This window comes from Petaurus breviceps, unplaced genomic scaffold (genome assembly GCF_028583685.1).
Source record: "Petaurus breviceps papuanus isolate PSGF00001 unplaced genomic scaffold, PetGlider_PUasm1.0 90823, whole genome shotgun sequence".
In the NCBI taxonomy this organism is placed as follows: Eukaryota; Metazoa; Chordata; class Mammalia; order Diprotodontia; family Petauridae; genus Petaurus; species Petaurus breviceps.
This window is the reverse complement of record NW_027187352.1, coordinates 10,058,503-10,081,936: the sequence shown is the minus strand read 5'-3', so window position 1 is coordinate 10,081,936 and position 23,434 is coordinate 10,058,503. Positions and strand designations below refer to the sequence as shown.

General features: G+C 40.7%; 1 protein-coding gene across 2 annotated transcripts in view; it reads left to right on the top strand.

Annotated features, from left to right (window-relative positions):
* TENM4 (teneurin transmembrane protein 4) overlaps window positions 1–23,434 on the top strand; it is a 1,707,472-nt gene that overhangs the window by 1,360,434 nt on the left and 323,604 nt on the right. For both annotated transcript variants that reach the window (XM_069070949.1, XM_069070950.1), the window contains 2 exons: window positions 11,923–12,021; window positions 14,301–14,536. In XM_069070949.1, the coding sequence (XP_068927050.1) occupies window positions 11,923–12,021; window positions 14,301–14,536 (335 nt within the window). The remainder of the gene's footprint in view (window positions 1–11,922; window positions 12,022–14,300; window positions 14,537–23,434) is intronic.

Genomic DNA, 23,434 nt, shown 5'->3' with positions numbered 1-23,434 from the left:
AGTCACTTAACCCTGTTTGCCTCAGTTTCCTCATCTGTAAAAATGAACTGGAGAAGGAATTGGCAAACCACTCAGTGTCTTTGCCAAGAGAACCCCAAATGGGCTTATGAAATGACTGAACAACAATATTGTGCTGTAATATTTGCAAGGCTTTATTTTACAAATATCTTATTTTATCCTCATTGTAACCCTGGGAGGCAGGAGTTATTATTATCCTCCTTTTACAAATGAGGAAACTGAGAGAGAGAGACAGAGAGAGAGAGAGAGAGAGACAGAGAGAGAGAGAGAGAGAGAGAGAGAGAGAGAGAGAGAGAGAGAGATTGATTATGGGACTTGTCCAAGGTCACACAGCTAGTGTCTGAAACCAGATTTCAACTTAGGTCTTCCTGATGCCAAGTCTATGCTCTGTCCTCCCCACCGTGACACCTGAGTGTTGTCTCAGCTGATATACAGGATGCATGAGGGGGGAGTGATATGGAATCAGTAGAAAAGGATAGGCAAAAAGCAAATTTTCAGGTCCTTTTTATCACTCAAAAGACATTATTAGTCTCTTAGTATTGCCATATATTTTGCTAGGGACTGAGGTTACAAAGATGATAATGAAATGGCCCTTGCATTCAGGAAGTTTGCAAAAGAAATTGTATTTTATCTTAAGGATCACTGAAACTTTTGCCAGGAAAATGACATGGTCAGACCTCTGCTTGAGGAGCATTCTTTTGGCAACTCTATGGAAGATGGTTGGGGCAAGAGAGAGGCTGCAGCTTTTTTGCAGGCTTTTGTACTAATAGAGTTGAGAGGTTTTGAGGGCCTATACCAAGATGGTGGCCAAGTTAGTGAAAAGGGGATGAAATTGAAAAATGTAGAGGTCAGCTTACCCAAAATGACCCCTAAATGCACATTGCGGAAAGGAAGGTGGAATGAGGGAGAATTTCTCACAGGTGACTAGAGGATGGTGGGAAATAGCCTTATCAGAAGCAAAGTAATTAGGAGGAAAGGTGGGCTCAAGGGGAAAAGAAGATTTCCATTTTTCAATATTTGAGCTTCTTTTCATGTGAGACATCTAGATGGAGCTGTCCAGCAGGACATAGGTGATACAGTGCTGTTACTCTGGACAAAGAGGACTAGATATGTAAATTTGGGCATCATCATCATCATCTACATAGAGCTAGTAATTGAACCATGGCATCTGATAAAATCACCAAAAGAAAGGGTACAGAGAAAGAACAGAAAAGAACCCAGCACCAAGCCCTACCTCTAATAATCATTTTGGGATTCCCCCCCCCCAAAAAAAACAGGTTTATTATATAAAGTATAAAGTGTTGTGATCTCCCTTTGTTCAAGCTGTTCTTTCTGGATGCTGTGCCTTCCCTCCCTTTCTTACCTATCCTTCAATAGCCAAACTCAGCTGTCACTGCCTCCGTGAAGCCTTCCCTGACCATCCTCCTCAGACCTTACTTATGTCCTATGTTGCTTTATGAATTTTTAATACACTTATATAATGCATATTATAATCGTGAAGGTTGGTCTCTTGCTTTACTAGACTGTACACTTCATGAGGACTATGTTATCTAAACTTTTCACCTACCTCATCTCCAAACACAATATTCTATAGATAGTACGTGCATATCAAATGTTTGATTTGTTAAATGAATTATTATTGAATTGAAAATAGGCCATGCTGAGTGCATGAGTCACAAATCAAATATCCTTAGACATCTGGAAAAGAAAATAATCATGCACTTGGTATTGAGGAGGATATGAAAATGGGTGCCATAACCCTTTTCTCTTCAGTGCTTCTGACAATGACTTGGACGAAGGCATCGATGGCACGGTTATTAAGTTTGCAGATGATGTGACTCTGGGAGGCAAAGTTAATAGCTTTGATTATAGAAGCCAAGATTTTAAAAGACCGTAACCAAGTGGAACAATTGACCAAATTAAGACTGTGAAACTTGATGGGGACAAATGTGAAGACCTCTACTTGAGCCCAGATGTTGGGACGGGGAAGGGAGTGGGGTAAGAGAGGGGAAAGGTGGTGAATAGCGGTTATTTTATGATAACAGAATGAAGAGTTCTCTGACACAGAGGGACCACTCTCATGCAGACCCAAGTGAGAAAAGCTTGTCAGGTGAAAGAAAAGGGGAAAGTGTTCTCAATTTTTACCTTTTTCTTTTCTGAAAAAATGGCTTTTGGTAGTTGGAGACTTTCTAAGCTAGCACGGAATGAAAGGAGCCAGACTAGTGGGGCAGAATTGTAGACAGAGTAGGACGGTGGAATGACCCTGCAGGTGGGAGGCAAGAGACCTGAGTCCCAGTTCTTCTCCTACCTCTGTGACTTTGGGCAAGTCAGTTAATTTTTCTCAGTCTTGGTTTTTACACATTTAAAATGAGGGCACAGAACTATGTGACTTTAGCATAGTGGAAACCTGGAGTCAGTAGATCTGGACTTCAGACCCCATTGTGAAACCTGTGGTTGGTTCCTTTCTTAGCCTCAGTCACATCATCTGCAAAATGGGGCTAGTAAGTAGGTACCTCATGCCTGATGTGAGGCTCAAAGGAGATTTTGTATATCAAATGCTTTGCAAACTTGAACTTGCCTTGGAAAAGTCAGTTATTAGTATTGATTTTTGTCTTTGGATCCCCAGTGCCTAGAAGCGTACCAGTCAGATGCTGTTTGGATTAATATATTGACCTTGGCATAAGAATTAATTACTTTAAAATTGGAGGTAGTTAGATGACACAGTGAATAGAGAGAGTGGTAGGCTTGATAGTTGGGAAAACCTAGGTTCACATTCTGTCTCAGACATTTAGTAGCTGTGTGTGATGCAGGGCTGTGTGATGACTCCCAGAATATATTTGCAGAAAGCATTTTTATAACCTCTCTCAGCCTCAGTTTCCTCATCTATAAAATAGGGATTTAAAGTAGCACCTACCTCACAGAGTTACCATGAGAACCAAATGTAACAATATTTATAAAGCTGTTGGCAAATCTTAAGTCTCTATATAAATGCTAGCTATCATTATAATGATCTTTCTTATGTGTAGTTCCTACCAAAAAAAAAGCACTGTTCTAATGACCATTTGGATGATTAATTCATGGAAGAAGGCATATTACATAAAGACCAAATTAGAGTGTTCCCCCAATGTTATATATAATATTATATTATATATATTATATATATGGGTGAGGTTATATTCTTGCTACTAGGTTGGACTTTATCAGAGGGCAGGCAAGGTTTTAATGACAGGAAGCCCACTGTATGTACAGCTCATTCTTACTGGTCTGAAGATGGTGCAGCAGCTAGAACATTGGGCTTGGAATCGAGGAGACTCATCTTCCTGAGTTCAAATCCAGCCAGAGATATTTATTAGCTGTGTGATTCTGAGCAAGTCACAACCTTGTTTGCCTCAGTTTCCTCATCTGTAAAGTAAGCTAGAGAAGGAAATGGCAAACCACTCCAGTATCTTTATAAAGAAAAGCCTAAATGCTAAAATAATTATTTTAATGAGGTAGAAGAAATAATAACAGAGTTCATTTGGAAGAACAACAGGTCAGGAACATCAAAGAAACCAGGGAAAAATATGTAAAGGCAGTAGTTTCTGCAGTATCAGACCTTAAGCTATAAGGTGAGAGTGTTATTGAAGTATAAAAAGGATAATTCAATTATTTTAAATTAAAATTTTCTTGTATAAATAAAACATGTAACCAGAAATAGAAGGAATGCAGAAAATCGGAGAAAAAAAAAGCTTTCACAGGCAGTCTCTCAGATTGGGTTGGAATATTGTAGTAGTGTAGGAAATGATTAGCTGGTTGATTTAGAAAAACATGCAAAGACTTGGACTTATGAAAGAAGATGCTGTTCACCTTCAGAGAAACAGCTGATAGGAGGAAATGAGCATAGCACAGTCTTACATACATGTTTATGTGTATGTTTATAGATATCAATGTTTATATGTATAGTAGCCTTCTTTACGGTATGGGAGATGGAGGGGAAAAATAAAGCAGAAAATACATAGCAGAGACCCAAAAAACCCAATAAGGAAGCAAAGGAAAGCTGAGCAGCTTTGAAAACAATGTGTAGCATTTATTATATAGGTTTTCTTGAAATGGAAACTTACTGTTTTGTATTGAATCCTCTCTTGTGGTCTGTTGTATACACAGCAATTTTTTTTCTTTTCTCATTTTGTATTTAAGTTTAAAATTTAAAAATTTACCAAAAGACCTTTTTTAAAAAAGTATAGCATAAGCATAAAAAGCCTTTTTAATATGATTAAAATATATCTAAATTTCTTTAAAAAGAAAACCCAAACGGGGACAGGAAGAGTCCCACATGACTGAACAACAACCCTCTTTTGTGATATATAAAATAGGAAGGAAGCAAGGAAAGTGAAGAAGGAAGGGTGGGTGGATGGATGGATGGAAAGAAAGAAGGGATGGAGGGAAAAAAGAAGGAAAGCGGGGAGGAAACACGTGTTAGGGCCCTCCTGTGTGCTAGGCACTGTGCCAAGATCTTTACAAATATTATCTCATTTGAGCCTCACGACAACCCTGGGAGGTAGTTGCTATTATTACCCCCATTTTACAGTTGAAGAAACAGAGACAGGCAGATTAGTAAGTGACTTATCCAGGGTCACATAGCTACTGAGTGTCTGAATTTGAATTCCAGTCTTCTTGATTCCAAGCCCAGTCACAGTTCCACTTTGCTGCTTTCCAGCTATTAAGAAGAGAAAGGGAAGGAAAAAAAGAGGAGGCCTTGGGTTGGAGTGGAAGAGCATTCTCCTCCCCTTCCATCCTCACTGACATTATATGGAGCCAGAGAGAGCCCAGACGGGAGGAGGCAACCTGGGACAGCCCATGCTTTCCCTGGGAGCTAACTCTCAGGAGACTGTTTCAGAGATCTCAGGTGTGCCTGTGCCCGCTTTGGGCATGAGCTACATTTGTGGGATCCAGCAAAGTCAGACTCCAGGCGAGGCCTCTCCCTTCACACTTTGCAGCATGTGCAACTTAATTGATTTCACCGGGACCATCTGATTCATAACCTGCCAGGAACGTTGTCTGATAAATTAGAAACAAAAAACCCCACCAAACTCAGGGGAGAAGTGCCCCCAGTGCATCAGCTCCAGAGTGCAGGTTAGCAGACCTGATTTGGGAAATGGAGAGACAGCTTTATGACCAGGTTTCCTCTGTGATGAGAGCTTGAATCGAGGATGGCGTAGCCTCCCCCCAAACAACTGCCCATTCAGGTGGTTGTTTCCTAGGCCCAGCCTTTCCCCACTCAGGCGGCAGCTCTCAGACCATGTCAGGCCTGCAAACACTAGCAGCAGCTCACTTTTCTGTAGTGTTTTCCCTTAGACCAAGAGCTTTTCTCTTACCATAAACCTGTGAAGTAGATAGTGCAGGTATTGTTATGCCCCACTTCAAAGAGAAGGAAATTGAGACCCACAGGATTTTCCATATCTGTCACTGAATTCTAGTCCCTCACAATAACTCCAGTTTCTATAGTGCTTTACAGTTTTTTTTCAAAAAAATCCCTGGAGGGAGGGAGTATTGGGTGGGTTATTTCATTTCATTTCATTTATTTATTTTATTGTCTGTTTGACAAATGAATTAGAGAGATTAATGAACCAATCCAAGATCCGGTAGTTTCCGAATAACTGAGGCAAGAATTGAAACCTGGATCTCAGGACTCCAGGCCCAACATTCCACCTGCCATATTGTTCTGCCTCTCAAGCAGGTAGCAGATTAAGAGTCTAAACCAGAGGGTCAAACCCGTTTGTCCACTTTAAATCTTCCATGAAAGCTTTTTACAAAACTGCCTTAATAGTCATCGCTATCAATTTTTGCCTTTCCTTTAACAGAATATCATTGCATTAAAATGCCTTTATTTCATTTGAGGTGTAGTGTTATACAACTGGTTGTGCTTTTGGAACTATAATAATAATATAGAAATATAATAAAATCAAGAAAAAATAGAATAATTTATTTCTGGGCAAAATTTAGAGAATGAATGCTAGCTTTAATTACTACTACTACTACTACTATTACAATTGCATAAAGGGTTCATGTGTCTGTGTCCTTACATGCACACATGTGCACATACATATGTATATATGTATATACACACACATGTGTGTGTATAGATAGATAGCCCTCTTTGTGAATTTTTGGTATTTATTGAGACCCTGATTTGTATTTCATTGTATTTGGTTTATACTATACTTTTTTCTGTTAAGAACAGAAAACAATACTGTTCCCAGGAGGCATTTGCCTCATGGGAGAAACATAATCATATAGAAATATCAGAATTGATATTGAAAGAGCTTTGGATTTGAAGTCAGAGGACACGAGTTGGGCAAGTTGCTTCAACTCATTGACCCTTGGTTTCTATTTCTGTAAAATGGGGTAATACTTACTTACATTACCAGTCTTACAGAGCTGTTATGAGACCTGTATTCAGTGATCCCTGAAGTGACAGAGACCTATGAACAAGTCATCTCTAAAGTGCCTTCTAGCTCTAAACCTCTCTGAATTTAGAAGAGTGGGGACTTCTGAATCTCAAAATCCATGGTCTCCAGCCTCTTGAGGGTCCCTCTAGCAGAATACTCCTGGGGCTTTGCAGTGCAAAGTGAGGGAGGGAGAGTATGCATAATGGGAAAAGCAGTTGTCCTGGCATGGGAAAACCTAGATTTGAGTTCCAATTTTGATTCTTACTACCTGCTGTTGCCCCCATTTTACAGATTATGCTCCAAGAGGGAGTGATTTGTTCAGGGATATTCAGCCAGAAAGTATTAGAGCCAAGACTCCAGCCTAGGTCTTCTGACTCAAAGCCCAGTACATGTACTTTCCAGCTTGTCACGTGTCTTTCTGGAAAAATAGAATATTGAGGTGTTTCAGTTATAGAAAATGTCTTTTGAATATCTGGCCAACTTTTACAAGAGTTAGTAAGAGGATAGAGTAGAGTAAAATAGAGCAGAAAAGAAAAATCCTCCCTTAGTCATAGAATGTGAGACTGTTGGGCCTGGGAGTTACCTTAAAATTCATGTTATCCAACCCGTTAACTTTACAGATGTGGAGATGGAGAGTCAGAGGGGATATGGCTTGCCTTAAGGGCACACTGCTAAAAGTCAAGACCCCAGAATTTAATAATTAATGTAGTGCTTCTGATTTAAGAGATGAAACTCTGTAAATGATTAAATAACTTGAATTCAGATAAAACCAAGTCCTTAGAGTATCGGAATATCACTAAGACTTAGGTCAGTGACTTAAAGCATCCCTGTTTTTGCGGGTGTCGGCCCTCCCAACAGGAAGGCAGATCCTTAAATCCCATGCCTTTGCAGAAGTGTTCCATGTGTTGCCACGGCCAGGAAATTTGGCCTCTGGTGGGCAGCCCTCAGCTAATGGGCCTCTCTGGACTTGGCCAGATGAGGCCTTGGACAGCAGATGCACAGTCTGTCACCTGGCCAGGGCTCAAAGCTTTTCTGGTTTCGTGGGGCCTGCCTAAGCTTCTGTTTCCCTGGCAGGAGCTCAGCTTCCCCTCCACTCCATAATAAGACATCAGAGCAGGACTTTGGTAACCCTATGGGTAGAGAAGGGACAGTGAAACCCTTGTGAATCCCCAGCATTTTCATCTGGTGTTAAATATCACAAGGGGCCCTGCAATGAAGAGAGTGGCTGTTTCAGAGCAGCACATGCCGCACGCTTCATTCAGTCTAGCTTAGATCCCCTTAGATAGTCACATAATTCTTGAAATAGATCACTACACAAATACTTTGGTTTTGCATTGTATTACCTTGAGGTTGTCTCAAATGCCTAGCACTTTTGAGGAAGTCGTATCCTGATAGGATTTTTAAGGTGGGATTTAAAATCCCCAAGAGCCAGGTCCCGACTGGTGACGCAGGTTAAGTGCTGAGATATTCTAAGGGGAGCTTGTCTGGCATCCGGATCATGGGCATAGATCCCCCCAGGGAGGAAATAGAAGTGTTTGCTTGCTGTATTGATGAAAACATTGATAAGTTCCCCTTTGTACAGTGCATCTCAGTTTGCAAAACGTTTTACTCCTAAGAGAGAGAGAGTGTATGTGTGTATGTGCTGGTATTACTACTAAAATTTCAAGAATAGGGAAATGTGTTGATATTATTTCTTCAGGGTTTACATAGCAGTTCTTTGTGGTCCTGTGAAGTAGATAGTCAAGGATTATTATCCCTGTTTTACAGATGAGGATACTGAGGCTCAGAGAATTTAAAGCATTTTGCCTCAGGCTTGACAAAACATTTAATAGCAGAGCTGGAACTTGAAAATTGGCCCTCTGATATCACATCCTGAGCTTTGAAATACACTGTGCTGTCTTGTGGCAGGAGGTCTCAGGAAGCACCTCTGTAACCAAAAGTAGGATCAAGGTCCCTGCTCACTAGGAGCTTACTATTTCAGTAACCTTGACAGCCTGCTCCTGAAATTCATGGAATTATAGTCTAATCAAATTTATTCTCATTTTTTAAATGTTGAGATTTATAGATTTATCATATGTTCTGCCACATCTTTTAAAAAATTCACTCAAATCTTCAACCATGGAACAGTAAAATGTCCTGGAAATACAACAAGATTTGGAGTCAGAAGACCTGAGTTCAAATTCCTTTTCTACTACCCGTGTGATACTAGGCAAGACACTTAGCCTCTCTCGAACTCAGTTTTCTCATCTGTAAAATTGGAGTAATAATAATACCTACCTTTCAAGGTTGTTCTAAGGTTCAAATGAAAGAATATCCATAAATATAAAGCATTTTGCAAACCTTCAAACATTGTATAAATGCTGGCCATTCTTACTGTCATTATCATTGTTATTAGCACTTGACACCATAATATAGGTTTGTGGAATGCAAAGATAAATCATATACAGAAAACATATACAATCCTTGGCCTTGGATCAGTCAACATACTTGACTTTCTTTGACTACAGAGTGATGAATTTGAGTCACTTTCCTGATTTGGAGATAAAGTGGCAGTCCCAGACTCATAAAACCCTGCAAGTTAAGCCTTTGAAATAAGTCTTGGTTCAAGAGAGACTTCGAGGTATGGAGGGGACAGTGGTCAACCTTAGAGGACAACGTCATGGAAAGCTCATTGGATTAACTGACTCACCTTATTTCTGTGAGCCCTAGATCCCTCATGGGTAGATGAGTTCTCAGGCTGTATTCTTTATTTTGATGCTGTAGTTTTGTGAAAGGCAAGGGATGGTATCCAAGGGTCAGATTTCAGGCCAGTAGGACAAAAAGGAAGTTTTATTGGCTATTTGCTCAGCTTGTCCATTGATAGATGATATGGCATTATATGAGGATCAATGAATTTAGACTCATAAGACCTGGTTTCAGCCACAGGAACTTATGAGTCAGCAGGTAACTCAAAGGCTGTCTCCTCTAATCCGTGACTGAAAAGAACTGCTCTCCACAACGTTCCCCCAAAGTGGTCATTCTGGCCAATGATTGAAGACCTCCAGCAAGGCAACAAGAGGGGAGAGTAGGACTGTTTCCTCCTTCAACCCAGACACTATGATTTTTTTCTTAATGTAGCCTGTGATTGCCTTTTTTTTCCAGTTTCTGTTCTGTAATTTGGATTCATATCATGCTCTCATAGTCCATTCCAAAGAGTTCAAGCTGTTTACTAACTGGTTAACCTTGGACAAATCAGCCCCTTTCTCTGAGTCTCTCAGTTTCATCACTTGTAAGAAAAAGGGGTGTTTGGACTAGATATTCTTCAGTCTCTCACATTTCATGATTCTATCAGACAGAGAAACCTTTCTCACACCTGATCGTTTCACTGTGTGTATACTGTTTCTGCTCAATGGGACCATAAGATGTACTTTTAGATATCTTAATTTTGTAAAAAATCCCCAAACCTGAGTTAACAAATTGACTTCACTTACAAAAATCTGGGGATCACCTGCTAGTTGTAGGAGCATCTCTTTCAGCTGTTAGCACCTGCTAAACTCTCCAGACTTGTGAAGGAGAGATAAGTGGGGCTAGCACTTTAGTTCTGTTGTGTTGAACATGAAGTCAATAGACGTCTCAGTTCTGACTTCAGACTTGGTAAAAAGGAAAATTTCCTAACAGTTGAAACTTTTTCTCAGTAGAGTTAGTTGTCTCATATATTAATAAATTGACTAATCAAGAATTTATTGTGCACTTACTGTATACCATATATTGTTCTAAGTGCTGGGGTTACAAGTAGAAAACAAACAGTCTTGTCTTCCAGGAGTTTACATTGTAACTGGGAAGAAAACATAAATATGGAATATCCCAGAAGTCTTAGTATAGCAGAAACCTCACTAAGACTTCTGCAATACCCTATATATTGGTATATACAAGACATAGCACACCTTAGAAGCTGTTCCATATGTATGTAAGTGTAGACAGAGTGATTGCAGAGGAGAAAGTAGAGGGAACTGGGGGAGCTGGACCTTGAAACACCTCATGCATAAGGCAGTATAGGAACCTAATCTTGAAGGAAGCCAGGCATTCTAAGAAAAATACCTCCCATTGCACAGTGGATAGAGTGTTGGACTGAGGGCCAGGAAGATTTATCTACACGAGTTCAAATCTGACCTCAGATACTTACTAGCTATGTGACCCTGGGCAAGTTGCTTAACCCTGATTGCCTCAGTTTCCTCAAAAGTAAAACGAGCTGGAGAAGGAAATGATTAACCAAAATCTTGGCCAAGAAAACCTCAAATGGTGTCACAAAGAGTCGGACACTACTGAACAGCAATGTGGAGGTCCACAGGAAGTGTCAAGTTGGCCAGTTTTGGGGGATGATGATAGTACAGACCCAATGATTGTGTAGTCCTTTAATAAGGTTGGAGAGGCATTTTGGTGCAGAGGCAGGGGTTCTGGGTCCCTTGCCAAAGGGGATCTAGTTTGGATTCCCAACTCTGCTACTACAATGAGACATTGGACAGGTCACTTTATTGCTTGGGATCTCAGTTTCCTTATTTATAAGATATGTTGTCCTATATGACCTCTAAATCCGTTATCCTGTGATCCTAATCCTTACATGGATAATTGCTAATTGTATGTATGGTTTAGGTCAAGTCACTTTACCTTTCTAAATCTTAGTTTGTCTGTCTCTAAAATGGTAATAATTTTGCATTGCAGCACTTGCCTCGCAGGGTTGTTGTGAAGAAATGACTCCTTAAGCCTTAAGGCACTATAGAAATGTGATTTATTCTTTAGGTCTACAAAGACCATTCCTTGCACTGACCTGTGATTAAATATTAATTACTATTATTATAATTAATTATAATTATTTAATATTAATTATCAATTAATTATAATTGATTATTATTATACCTGTGTTATAGAATGAAGAAACTCAGGACTAGAGAGGTCTAGAGGTAGAGGAGTGTCATGTAACTATTAAAAGTTAGAGTCAGGATTAGAACCCAGGTCTTTCCCCTTTGACATTCCACTTCTCAGTGTGTATAATCATTCCAAAAGCTAGAAAGATTTCAAGCTTTGGACTAGATCAGCTTAGGACTGTGAGTCTGAAGACTCCTGTCTGTAGACCTACCCAAATAATTCTGGTAAGACCCATCACCAGAAGGTTGGCCACCAGGAGATACATTTTTGGGCCACTACCATTTAAGGAAACTTTCTGCTAAGGTGTGGAGGGGCTGTGATCTCCGTCAGTGGAGGGAGTAACCGCCCTGATGAAATCCTAGATCATTGAAGTAGTACAGTGTGTATGTATATATGTATAGCAGCAGCCTATACATATGAGCATTCGCAGAAAGCCCTCATTCTAATTCCATGCCCAGCTGCAGCTACACTTCAGCCACTTGGTTTTCGTTTTGTTTTGTTTTCTGTTTGTTTGAAACCACACTTCATAGATGCATGACTCACTGGCTTCATTCATGTTTCCATATGTATGTAGAAACATAGCGAAGCAGACATTCCTAGAGACTTTGCAGGACAACCTCATTGAGATGGACATTCTCACCTCCTCCCGCCATGATGGTGCTTACAATGATGGGTATGTGACACTCCTGCACCCTTCCTCCTTGCTCTGCCCTTGCTTTCTCCCCCTGCATGAAAGCCTTCAATGGTCTCAGTGCATTCTTAAGGGTGATACCATTGGCCATACCAACCCTTAGGCAGTTTTAGGAGACCAAGAGTTTGTAAAAGCTTTGGGGCAACTGTAATATAAATGGAAAGAGTCCTGAATTGGGAGTTTGTGAAGTTTGGTCCTGGCCCCAGGTCTGCCCCTGTCCAGCTTGGAGAGTCTCCTTAGGAGCACAGCATCCTGTGTGTATTAATGCCTGCCTCATTAATATGCTAATTCATGGCATCTCATTGGCTTTCATTGCCCTTTTGAATACCATTCCATTAAGAGGAGGGTGAAGATGCTATCATCCCCAAGTACAGTTCCATGAAGATTTAGGCTCCCTGCCTCTGCAGAGGACTTGGGTTGCTCCAAGCTCTGCTTTTTAATAAAGGTTGAATTTGTATTCATTCAAGGTCATTGCATTTCTTTCACAGATCACAGGGAAGTCCTCATGTGACCTTGGTCACACTGGTCGTTAAAGCTAGGCCTTTGCTTGATCTAATAACCCATTTGGATGATAACCATCATGTTTTGACATTTTGACCATTTAACCTTTAAGTTAAAAAATTGTTTCTGAGATTGGGTTCTGTGCTGAACAACCACAAGGCATGCCATGCATGAGCTATCGTATTAGTCTGAAGGTAGGCCTCACTTTCTCCCCATCTGGCTTAAACCAAACCTGATTGCAGTCTACAATTTTGCTCTTAATTTTATTCCTTTTTGTCATTGCTATTCTTCCCATCTTTGTCATGTGATAAACAATATATCTTTATTTTTATGGAAAGAACTAGGTTTTTTTTTAACCCTTTAATAATAAATATGGGGAGGAAGCTTAGCATAGTGTACCAAGAGCCAGCCTTGGAGTCAGGAAGACCTGTTTTCAAATCAACATGAAAGCTGTGTGATTATGGGCAAGTCATTTAACTTGGTGCCCCATGTAATTAAATTACAAACAAGATGCTGCCCTGCTTCATTGGAGGAATTTTTGCATAGAGAATTCCTTAAGTTGATGAACTCCCAGATCCAGACCAAAAAAAAAAAAACAAACAAAAAAAATCATATTAAATATATATTTATATGGTAATTTTGTATAATGATTTTTCATTGGAAATAAAACTTTTGGAATACTCTATGTCTATACACATTTATTCTCTTTTTAAAGATCTTTCCTATGGTTCAGATTACATCTAGGTCAGCAGGCCTATATTTGGACTAATATGACATTTCCCATTTTAACAGCTACTTTGAACAATATCTACCCTTGTATACTCACTTTAGTTTCAAACTTAGAAAGTGTAGAACAGGGGTTCTTAAGTTTTTTGTGTTTCAACGGATCCATTTGACAGTCAGATGCAGCCTAAGGACCCCTTCTCAGAATCAGATTTTTAAATGAATAAAATGCATAGGATTGTAAAAAAATCCAATTTAATTGGAATAAATTAATCAAAATATTTTTTAAAATGAGTTCACAGACCCCAGGTTAAGAAACCCTACTGCAGAGGAATGTTTTGAGCAGGAATTCCAAAGACTTGGTACTATTAAATATCATGTTTCTGACCGTCCTGTGACTTTTCACTGTGGCTGAATTTGGTGGCAATTTTAGATATTTACCTCCTGAGCCACATGGATCATATAAATAGAATTCCATTTTAAAAGCCTGACTCTTTTTCATGGTTATAGAAGCACCAAGAAAGTGGACAGTAGAAGCATGAGATAATTGCTTTCTCTTTTAGCCTTTTGCTTTTATAACAGTGCTTAGAACACGTCCTTAGATCATGCCACAGTGACCTTTGGTCAAGGACTAGTTTGTCCCAAGCTCACCAAACATCTGGGACTCTTTATGCCCAGGCCCCTGTCCAGTTGGTAAAGCCCTCAGTATATCCTTGGGGATGCCTCTTACTGTTTTATCTAATTGCCCATGGAGATACCTCTTGGTGTTGAAATGTTCGTGGTAGTCAATAGTTCGTGTGACATTGTGACCCTTACTGACCTCCTGTTGTCTCTCTGGTTCTACTGAATGTTTAACTTTCTTTGCATGGCTCAGTCTGTGGTTTGTTTTGTTTTGTTTTGTTTTGTTTTTTTACCAACCCCAGTGGGTCTCACTTTTACCTTACTCACCTTCTTTCTCTCATAAGTACAAACCCACTTGCTAGGTCTGGTGTCTTTTTTTATGAGTGACCAACAAGGCTTGTCCTTTCTTCCCACAGGCACTTCCTGTTTAAGCCGGGAGGTACATCGCCCCTCTTTTGTACCACGTCTCCAGGATACCCGCTGACGTCCAGCACTGTGTACTCTCCTCCCCCTAGGCCCCTCCCACGAAGCACGTTTTCCAGGCCTGCCTTTAACCTTAAGAAACCCTATAAATACTGTAACTGGAAGTGTGCTGCCCTCAGCGCCATCATCATCTCAGTCACACTGGTGGTCCTGTTGGCGTATTTTGTCGGTAAGTATGTTTTACCCACTTTGGACCTTACCCGCTTTTCATTCCTATGTTGCTGTGGTTTCTCTCTGACTCAGTTCGCCACATATGTAGGGAACCTGACTGTTCAAACAGGCCATGAGGCCATAACCCAAACACCGTTGCCTACCTGCTGGCCCTAATTGTCTTGAATATGGGTCTCACAAACTTCAAACTATTAAATAATGACAAGCGTCACAGTTCTTGTCATTACCCAATACCCTGATGGAAATGGTCTTGTGGCAAAGAAGAGAATGTCACTGCCTTTGTTCATCCATTGGTACATGAATGCCCTCCCTGTTAGAACAAGCTGTCACTGGGACCACCAGCCTAGACTGGACTGTTCAGGCACTGGGAAACAGACAGCATGACATCACAGCAACAAGAAAGACAACTATGTCATCCAGTGGCCCAGTCCCTTGAAAGGCCTGGATTCTGTTCAGTGATCGCCTCTATGCCAAATGTTTTTCACATGGTCTCTTTGTTATTTCGGGGTTCCCCCACTGTTTCTGGATCTTCTGGAAGAAGGTTTCATCCTACATCATAGAACCAAAGACCCTCAGACTTGGAAGGGAACACAGAGGGTGTCTAACCCAACCCTTACCTAAAGAAGACATCCCCTCCTTCAACATCCTCAGTGAACACAGAAAATCCGTGTATATAGCTTAGGTCCTGAAACTTCAGCTTAAAGAATCTGTCAATGTGGATGCTGATTGGTAGTATGGGTACTTTGCTAGCACAGACCATAATTTCTCTATGCCTTATGAGATGTTTATTATGTTGCTTTCCCTGGAAAAAAAAAAAAAGAAAAAAAACGACCTGGTAGGGAACACTCTGTGGTAGACTTCTCCACAATTAGCAAAACCAGTTCTCAGACAGTAGACATGGAACCCATGATGTAACCTACACTGGAAACCTTCCTAACTTGGTAGATGGATAAAGCATTTGTTAATCACTTACTGCATGCCCAAGACTGCTAAACATGGTAGGATGTGCTGGTGTTTTCTGCCCTCTTGGCACACAGCTTTCAAGAACCCCGGGTCACCCACCAGTCAGCAGGATGCATTCCAGGGAGACTTGGTTTGAAGTAGATTCTGATATCTTGCCAGAGCAACTAGTGAATAAAATCCAAAGTCGACTAGAGAAATTCTTCATATGCTGTCTTTCCCTTATCACTTCCAAGGTGTGGATAAGTTCCATGATATTAATAAGACAAATTTCCAGGTTTCAGTTGGGTATAAGGAAGAACTTTCTATCAGGTGGAATTGTCCAAAACAGAAATTGACTGTCTCTGGAGATAATGAGCTCCTCTTCAGAAGAGACTAGGGTGTTGGATTTTAAGTCAAGAATACTTGGATTAAAATCCTACCACAGATACTAGCTGTGTGACTCTGGAAAAGGCTTTCTCTCCCAGCCTCAGTTTCCTCAGTTTAAGATAACTAGATTGGACTCAGTGGCCTCTGAAGTCCCTTTCAATTCCTTTCAAATCTTTGCTACTATAATCCCTCAAGGCAGAGGTTCTTAACTTTTTTTTGACATGGACTTCTCAAAATAATATATAAATGTATTCAATAAAATACCTAATAATAACAGCTAGCATTTACTTTTAGGTAAAAAATAGGTACTTTCTAGGTAAATTTGCTCTAGGTTCGCTAAGTGCTGTCTGTATTATCCAATTACACAGGACAACACCATGGTTTTGAAATACAGTTATCAAAGTATTACAAGTTGTAAGTTCTCAGGCCCCTTCCCTAAAATCTATCCACAAACCCCTTGGTGGACCACAGACCCCTTGCTATAAAGGATATTTCAGAAAATTGAATGCTTGCTTATTGAGAATGTTATAGAGGGAATTCCTGGTTCTGGAGAGGAGGTGAAGTAGAGGACCTCTAAGAATCCTGCCAGCTTTGGCATCCTTTGGTTCTGTGATATGGTATGCCAGATGGCATGTGGCTTCATGGAAGAGTGGATGGAGAGCTGATTCCTGAGTCAGGGGAACCTTGGTCCAGGTGCTGGCTCTGAGACACACAAGTCACCAAGGCTTACAGTGCTCTGGGCTCTCAGATACAGGATGGTTGTAGAACTGAATTTATAGAGGGAGTTTCCTCTGTGGAAGCAAAAAAAAAGAGAGATTACACCAGGGAGGGTATGTATTGGCTTAGTAAATGCCACCCTGCAACAGAATTACCCTGAAAGTGAGGTCAGTGAGGCTTCAGGCTAGCCAAGAGGATCATTGAATGCCTGCTAGAATTAAGGCCAGGAAGGGGAAAGGAACTTTGAGGAGTCATGGGAGATGTGAGTCAGTAAATATTTATTTAGCACTTGCTATGTGATAGACACAAAGAAAGGCAAAAGACAACCCCTCTAGAAGCTCCTGATCTAATGGGAGAGCCAGCAGTGTCCCTAAGCACTTATTAAACACCTACTCTATACCAAGGCCCAGGGCTAAGCTAGGGATACAAAAAGAGACAGAAGACTACCCATGCCCTCAAGGCTCCATTGATGGAAGCATCATTTGCAGGCAGGACCAGGGAGGAGACAGTTGGGAGGATTGCATTCTGTTCTAGGCACCCCATAATAACTAGCATTTGTATAGGGCATTGAGATTTGCAAAGCACTTTAATATTATCTCATTTGATCCTCTGAACAACCCTGGAAAGTAGGAGCTACTGTTATCCCCATTTTACAGTTGAGGAAACAGATAGGCAAGAAGCTAAGTGACTTTCCCAGGATCACAGAACTAGTAAGCACCTGAAGGCTGGATTTGAACTCATGTCTTCCTGACTGCACAGCTAGCATCCTGTTCATTGCATCATCTTACTCCTAGTTTTCCAGAGGAAGACGCCTTGGGTGGGGAAGGGCCTCAAGTACATGCTATAGAAAGGTCAGCTGAAAGAATCAGGTATTTTTAGCCTTGAGAAGTGTTCTTGTTCTCCATCTCTCTCTCTCTGTATATTTACATATATATACATACCCACATATATGTATGTGTATATATACACATACATTACATTTTGTTATAATAGGTATTATTTATATATGCATATATTATTATAATATTATTATTAATGTATCATACATATTCATATATGATAGATATCTTCAAGTAATTGAAAGCTGTCGTATGGAAGACTGATCAGATTTTTTCTCTTACCTTCAGGAGGCAAAATTAGGAACAATGGTTGGACGTTTCCAAGGGCCAGATAAGGACTTCGATGTAAAGAAAAACTTCCCAACAATTAGAACTATGCCAGTGTTAAATAAGTAGGGGTCCCCTCTCACTAGAAAGCTTCAAGCAAAAAACCCATGAATATTTCCAGGGGATGTTGTTGAGAGCATTCTTATTCAGGCATGGGTTAACTCAGAGACTGTCTAGCCTCTGAAGTGCTGTGCAACTCAGATTATTTGATCCCAAAACTTGAGTCAGAAAACCCTGCTTCCAATCTTATTTTGCTGTTCACAAGCTTTATATTGTTGGGAAAGTCCTATCTCCTCTTTGACTCTCCATTTCTTCTTCCATTGGTATATGTCCCTTACTTAGATCCCTTCTCACTCTAAATTCTATGATTTTATGGTTAGAGAAGGACATGTTATCTACCTTCTTTGACCTAGAAGTTTATACATTTTGATCTAGGTGTCTTCAAGAGCTGATGAGATGCCAGAAGGTCTTGTCCAGTTGAACTGTCATAAGCATTGCCCATAATTACTCATTTCTAAAAGAACCATCAATTATTAAAAACCAAATTAATCAGTTCAGCTTCAGACAAACATGCTTAACAAAGACTCTCCACAAGACCAACTGTTCTAATCAGTAGGCAAAAATTCAGATATTTAATTAGATTTTTGATGAAAAATTGTTTAATTTCAAGTATAATCAATTATTAATTACTATAATGAGCAAGTCTGACTGGGTTTACTAATTAACTCATTTAAAAATTATGAATAACCTTTTCATTTGTAATTATTTTCTACATCTTGTCAAGTAAGAGATAAAAATTGTATCACCTAACTAGTGAAGGGGGGAGAAAGAGAAATCAAAAGAAATTGACATTTTGACTTTTTTTGGACAATTTTGACGTTAACCCATAGCACCATAACTGCAGGATGATAGGAGTGTTAGGAATTTTCTTTTTAGTTCACAGTTTAAAAGTTTCTTCTAAAACAAGCAGTCTTTTATATCAAAAAATCCTGTGTATGGGCATGAAGGTTTTGATTGGTATCTACCATTATTGAAAGAAAGAGAGCAGAAGATAATATTATCTCCTATTACCCACAAATGTCTGTAGATGTTGATTGCCATGTATCTGCAGTAAATTTAAATTACTATGGATTCAGCCAGCTGGAGCTAGAAGGGACCAAAGAGTAATCAATCCAAACTTTTTATGGTACAGAGGAAGGAGCTGGGGCCAAGGAAGGGAAAGATCACACAGGGAGGCAATGACAGGACAAGGGACTGAAAACTTTGCCTCCCCAAAGTCAGTTCATTACTCTTTCTCCTATTCAGCATTGCCACCATTCTGGTCTGAGCAGTGAATGTATGTCCGTGATATAATTGTAGTACCAAGTTAGCATGATCTCTGTGGGACCTCGAGTTGTTTCCAAGGACCATCCTTTCAAATTTGGAAGCTGTCAAATGACTTTTTATTTTTATTTATAGTTTTATCTTTTTCTTGTCATCCTTCCTTCCTTCCTTCCTCTCTCCCTCCCTCCCTCCATCCCTCCCTTCCTTCTCACCTGCCTTCATTCCTTCCCTACTTGCTTCCTTCCTCTGTCCCATTCTTCCTTTTGTAGCAATTAAAAAGGCTCAAGAGACCTAATTTTGGGGTAATTTAATAATTTTATTAATAAGGCCAGCAGATTTAGTAATAAAAAGATGGTCATTTGACCATCTCTCTTAGACCAAAGACAGTCATGGCAGTAGGCTCATAGTTTATATACCTGTCAAAAAATAGATGTTCCCCAAGTTGGGAATAAACCCTGATTGGTTAACAATTAATGGGAGAATGAATATTTACAAGAGGGGCTGAGAGTGACATCAGGTAACCCTTTGACAGTGACAAAACACCCCCCCCCCCAGCTTTGGACAGTCTATTCAAATAATTTATGCCCCATCCAAGCCTGAGCAGAACACAATGGCTATTCCACCTGTGTGGAGTCTGAACAAGAAAGTTAGTCATTCTTCCCTCTACCTTTTCTTCCCTCTTCTTTCCCTTCCTTTCTCCTTCTTCCACCCTCTCTCTTTCCCTCTCGACATATTCTTTGCCAAACACCCTCATATAAGTCCCAATTACTTCTGCTTGGATCTAATAAGTCTCTGTACCCCCAGGCCCCTCTCCTCTGATGCATCCTTCTAGGTTCATCTTTTAGCATAGACATGATTCTACAGCTTTCAGAGGCTTCCTACTGCCTATTTGTTCCACTTAGGCTGACATTTAATATCCTCCACGATCCAGTATGACAGCAAATTTTCCAGCCTTATTTTAGTCTTCTCTCATCCAAATACTCCATACTCAAGCCATGCTGGCCTATCCCAGGCCCCCAGTGGATCTTAGCTGTATGGAGTTTTCTTGGCAAAGATGCTGCAGTGGTTTGCCATTAAGTTCTCCAGTGGATTAAGGCAAACAAACGTTAAGTGACTTGCCCAGGGTCATATTACTAATGAGTATCTGAGGCTGAATTTGAACTCAGGTCTTCCTGATTCCAGGCCCAGGGCTGTATCCACAGAATTGTCTAGACATGGTAGGTACTTAAGAAGTATTTATTGCCTCTGTTACATTGAGTAGTACCACCATTCTCCTTTCTGTGTTCTAAGTTCCTTCCAGCTCTGACATTCTCTGTAGTAAGATTTCCTCTAGCCCTAATATTTGTTGAGTCTATGTGATAGCCTGAGATTAGATCTGTACTCTTGTCCAAGTCACTTCTGTTAGCCTGACCTCAGTTTCCTTCTCTATAAAATGAGGAGCTTGATCCCTAAGGAGGATCCTTCTTTCCAGCTCCAGATGAATGTGAGTGTGGCTCTGTGACCTGCCATAATGTGCAGTGAGGAAGACTTCCCACATGGAATAGACAAAGAAGTTGCTGTGACCTCCAGCAGTGGGTCTGGATAGGCTTGGTATCCAGGTGGGTATGAGTGTAAATAGGAGACAGTTTGCACCTTCACCAGCTGCTGATTGTAGTTTGCTAAGAAGAAGAGGAGGGAGAGAACACATGTTTAAAGTGGTAATAGTTTAATTTACAAGTGAGAACATGACTCAGCCTAATTGCTGTTCCTGAGAAGAGGCTGACTATTGGAGATCTTTCCTTGCGGTTTGATTTTTTGTCTTCTTCTGTTAGAGAGTCAAGGTTAGATAGCTCAGGATGTTCTTTAGCTGAGACAGACCTTAGCCAGCCACGGCATTAACTGTCACCTGGGAAGTTGTGACAGCCGTGAGAAATGTTCACCTAGCTCAGCCACTTACATAGGGCTTGTCACTTGTACACCCCCCCAGGCCTCCATTACCTTGGCATGTATTTTGTATTTTCTTGCGAGGAAACGTGACATAATGGATAGAGGCCTCAAAGCCTGGGATTGAATCCCACTTCTGTCCATTACTGACTTTGTGACTGCTGCTTGCCTCAGTTTCCTAATCTGTAAAATGGGGGTAATAATAACGCACATCTCCCAGGGTTGTTGTGAGGATCAAATAAGACGATATTTGTAAAGCAGTTAGCACAGTAGCACTTAGTAGGTGCCATATAAATGCTTATTCCCTCCTCCACCAGGAAATCTGTGACCCATTCTTTATCTTGTTTCTCTCTTTGAATTTATTTATATGTGCCGTGCCCTGTTATGTCCTTTGATAGACTGTAAACTCCCTGAGGTCAGGGACTGCTTGATTTCTTTGTCTTTGTATCCCCAGCAGCTAGCAAAATACTAGGCACACAGTAGGTCCTTGATGAATGCTGGCGCATTGATTGCTGGATAGCAGCCCTGCATATGTCCATCTCTGGGCCAGTCATCCTGAGTTTACAGAATCAGAGAATCTAAGGGTTTGGCGAGGCCTCAGGCATCCACATTAGAACTGAACTTCTTGGGGAGCAGGGACAAGTTTTTACCTTTCTTTGTATCTGAAGCAGTCCCAGGCACACGGCAGTGCTCAGCAAATGCGTGTTGTACAAGCTGTGTGACCCTGGCAACTGACTCGGTTTCCTCAACTGTAAAATGGGAATGATAGTAGCATCTACCTGTCAGGGTCATTGTCAGGGTAGAGTGAGATAATAGCTATAAAGTACTTCACAGACCTTACAGTGCTATATGTAAGCACTAGCTATTATTGTTATTATTATTACAAAGTTCCAATCAAAAGCTTAATCCAGCCAACATGTATCAAGCCCCTGCTCTGTCCTAGGGAAGATGCGAGGGACAGCTCTGCTTGAAGGCCTCCAGGAAAGGCAATGTTTCTCCCTCCTGAGACAGCCCTTTCTACTTTTGCATAGATCTGATTGTTAGCAAGTTTTTTCTTATGTCAAAACACAATCTTAGGGGCAGCTAGGTGGTGCAGTGAATAGAGCACAGGCTCTGGAGTCAGGAGGACCTGAGTTCAAATCTAGCCTCCGACACTTGACACACTTACTAGCCGTGTGACTTTGGGCAGCTTAACCCCAATTGCCCTCCAAAAAAAAGCAAAAAAAGACAATCTTCCTGCCTGCTGCTGCTACCCATTGGGTCTGGCTTTCCCCCTTTGGTTGACTCTCAAGTTGATCCACATGTGACAAGATTTTGCATTCTTCTATCATCTGTCCTCTGGACAGTCTTCATTTTGTCAAAACATGGTGCCCAGACCTGAACACAATATTCCAGACGTGATCTGACCAGGATAGTAGACAATGGGACTCTCCCCTCCCTCATTCTTGACCCTATTTTCATAACTGTGGAATAGTGGAACTGTGGAATATATTGAACTTTTGATTCTTTTCGAAAGACTGAACCCTATTTTGAGGTAGGTATTTTTTTATAACTCAGTGGTCCTAGGAGGTTTTGATTGACATGACTTATGTAAAAAAAAGTAGCTGCTGTTTAGCTTCCAAGACTGTTTATCCTATAGGGCGCAGCCTAAGGCTGGAGGTGAGAACCTCCCTTATACTTGTTCTTGGTTTGTGTGCCATGGCCCAAGTGCCTTCTTCTCTCCCTAGGCGTGGGGTTTCCCCTGTTTCACCCTGGGTTTGGCACTGCTTTTTCATCCGTCTCCCTCAGCATTCTATGATGAAGGTCAACCTATAAATGATCATAAAACCATTTGTAAATATAAAGTTTCAGTGAAATGTGACAGGCTCATCATTTACGGACAAATTCTTTGTCAAGGGCCCTTTTGTAGTGCGCTGCCTTGAAGTGGATGGATCATGAAAGCCATTTGCTAAATCCAATTATAGGCCAGGAAAGACGTCTTTAGCTGGAGGAAATGACAAGGAGCTTTCTGCTTTGCTGTTTACCCAGTGGGCTTCATCCGCACTTGTCTAGCTCCTGCTACTGCCTGGTGTAGCAGAAAAAGCAGTGAACTTAGAGTCAGAAAACCTGGGTGTGAATCTTGGCTCTGATAACTATTAACTACGTGACCTTAGACGTCATTGCATCACCCAATGCTTCAGTTTTCCCACATGGTAAAATGTGGGTAAAATATTTATATACCTTGCCTCACAGCCTCGTTGTCAGGAAAGCTCATTGTAAATACTAAAGAACCATAAAAATGTGAGTTCATGCAATTGTAAGATATAGAGCTAACAGAGACCTTTGCAATCATCTAATTCACCTACACACATCCCCACACACAAAAAAAACCTACCCATTTTTCAGATGAGGAGAATGTGATTTAACAAGGACCTGGACCCAGGTTCTCTGACCACAGA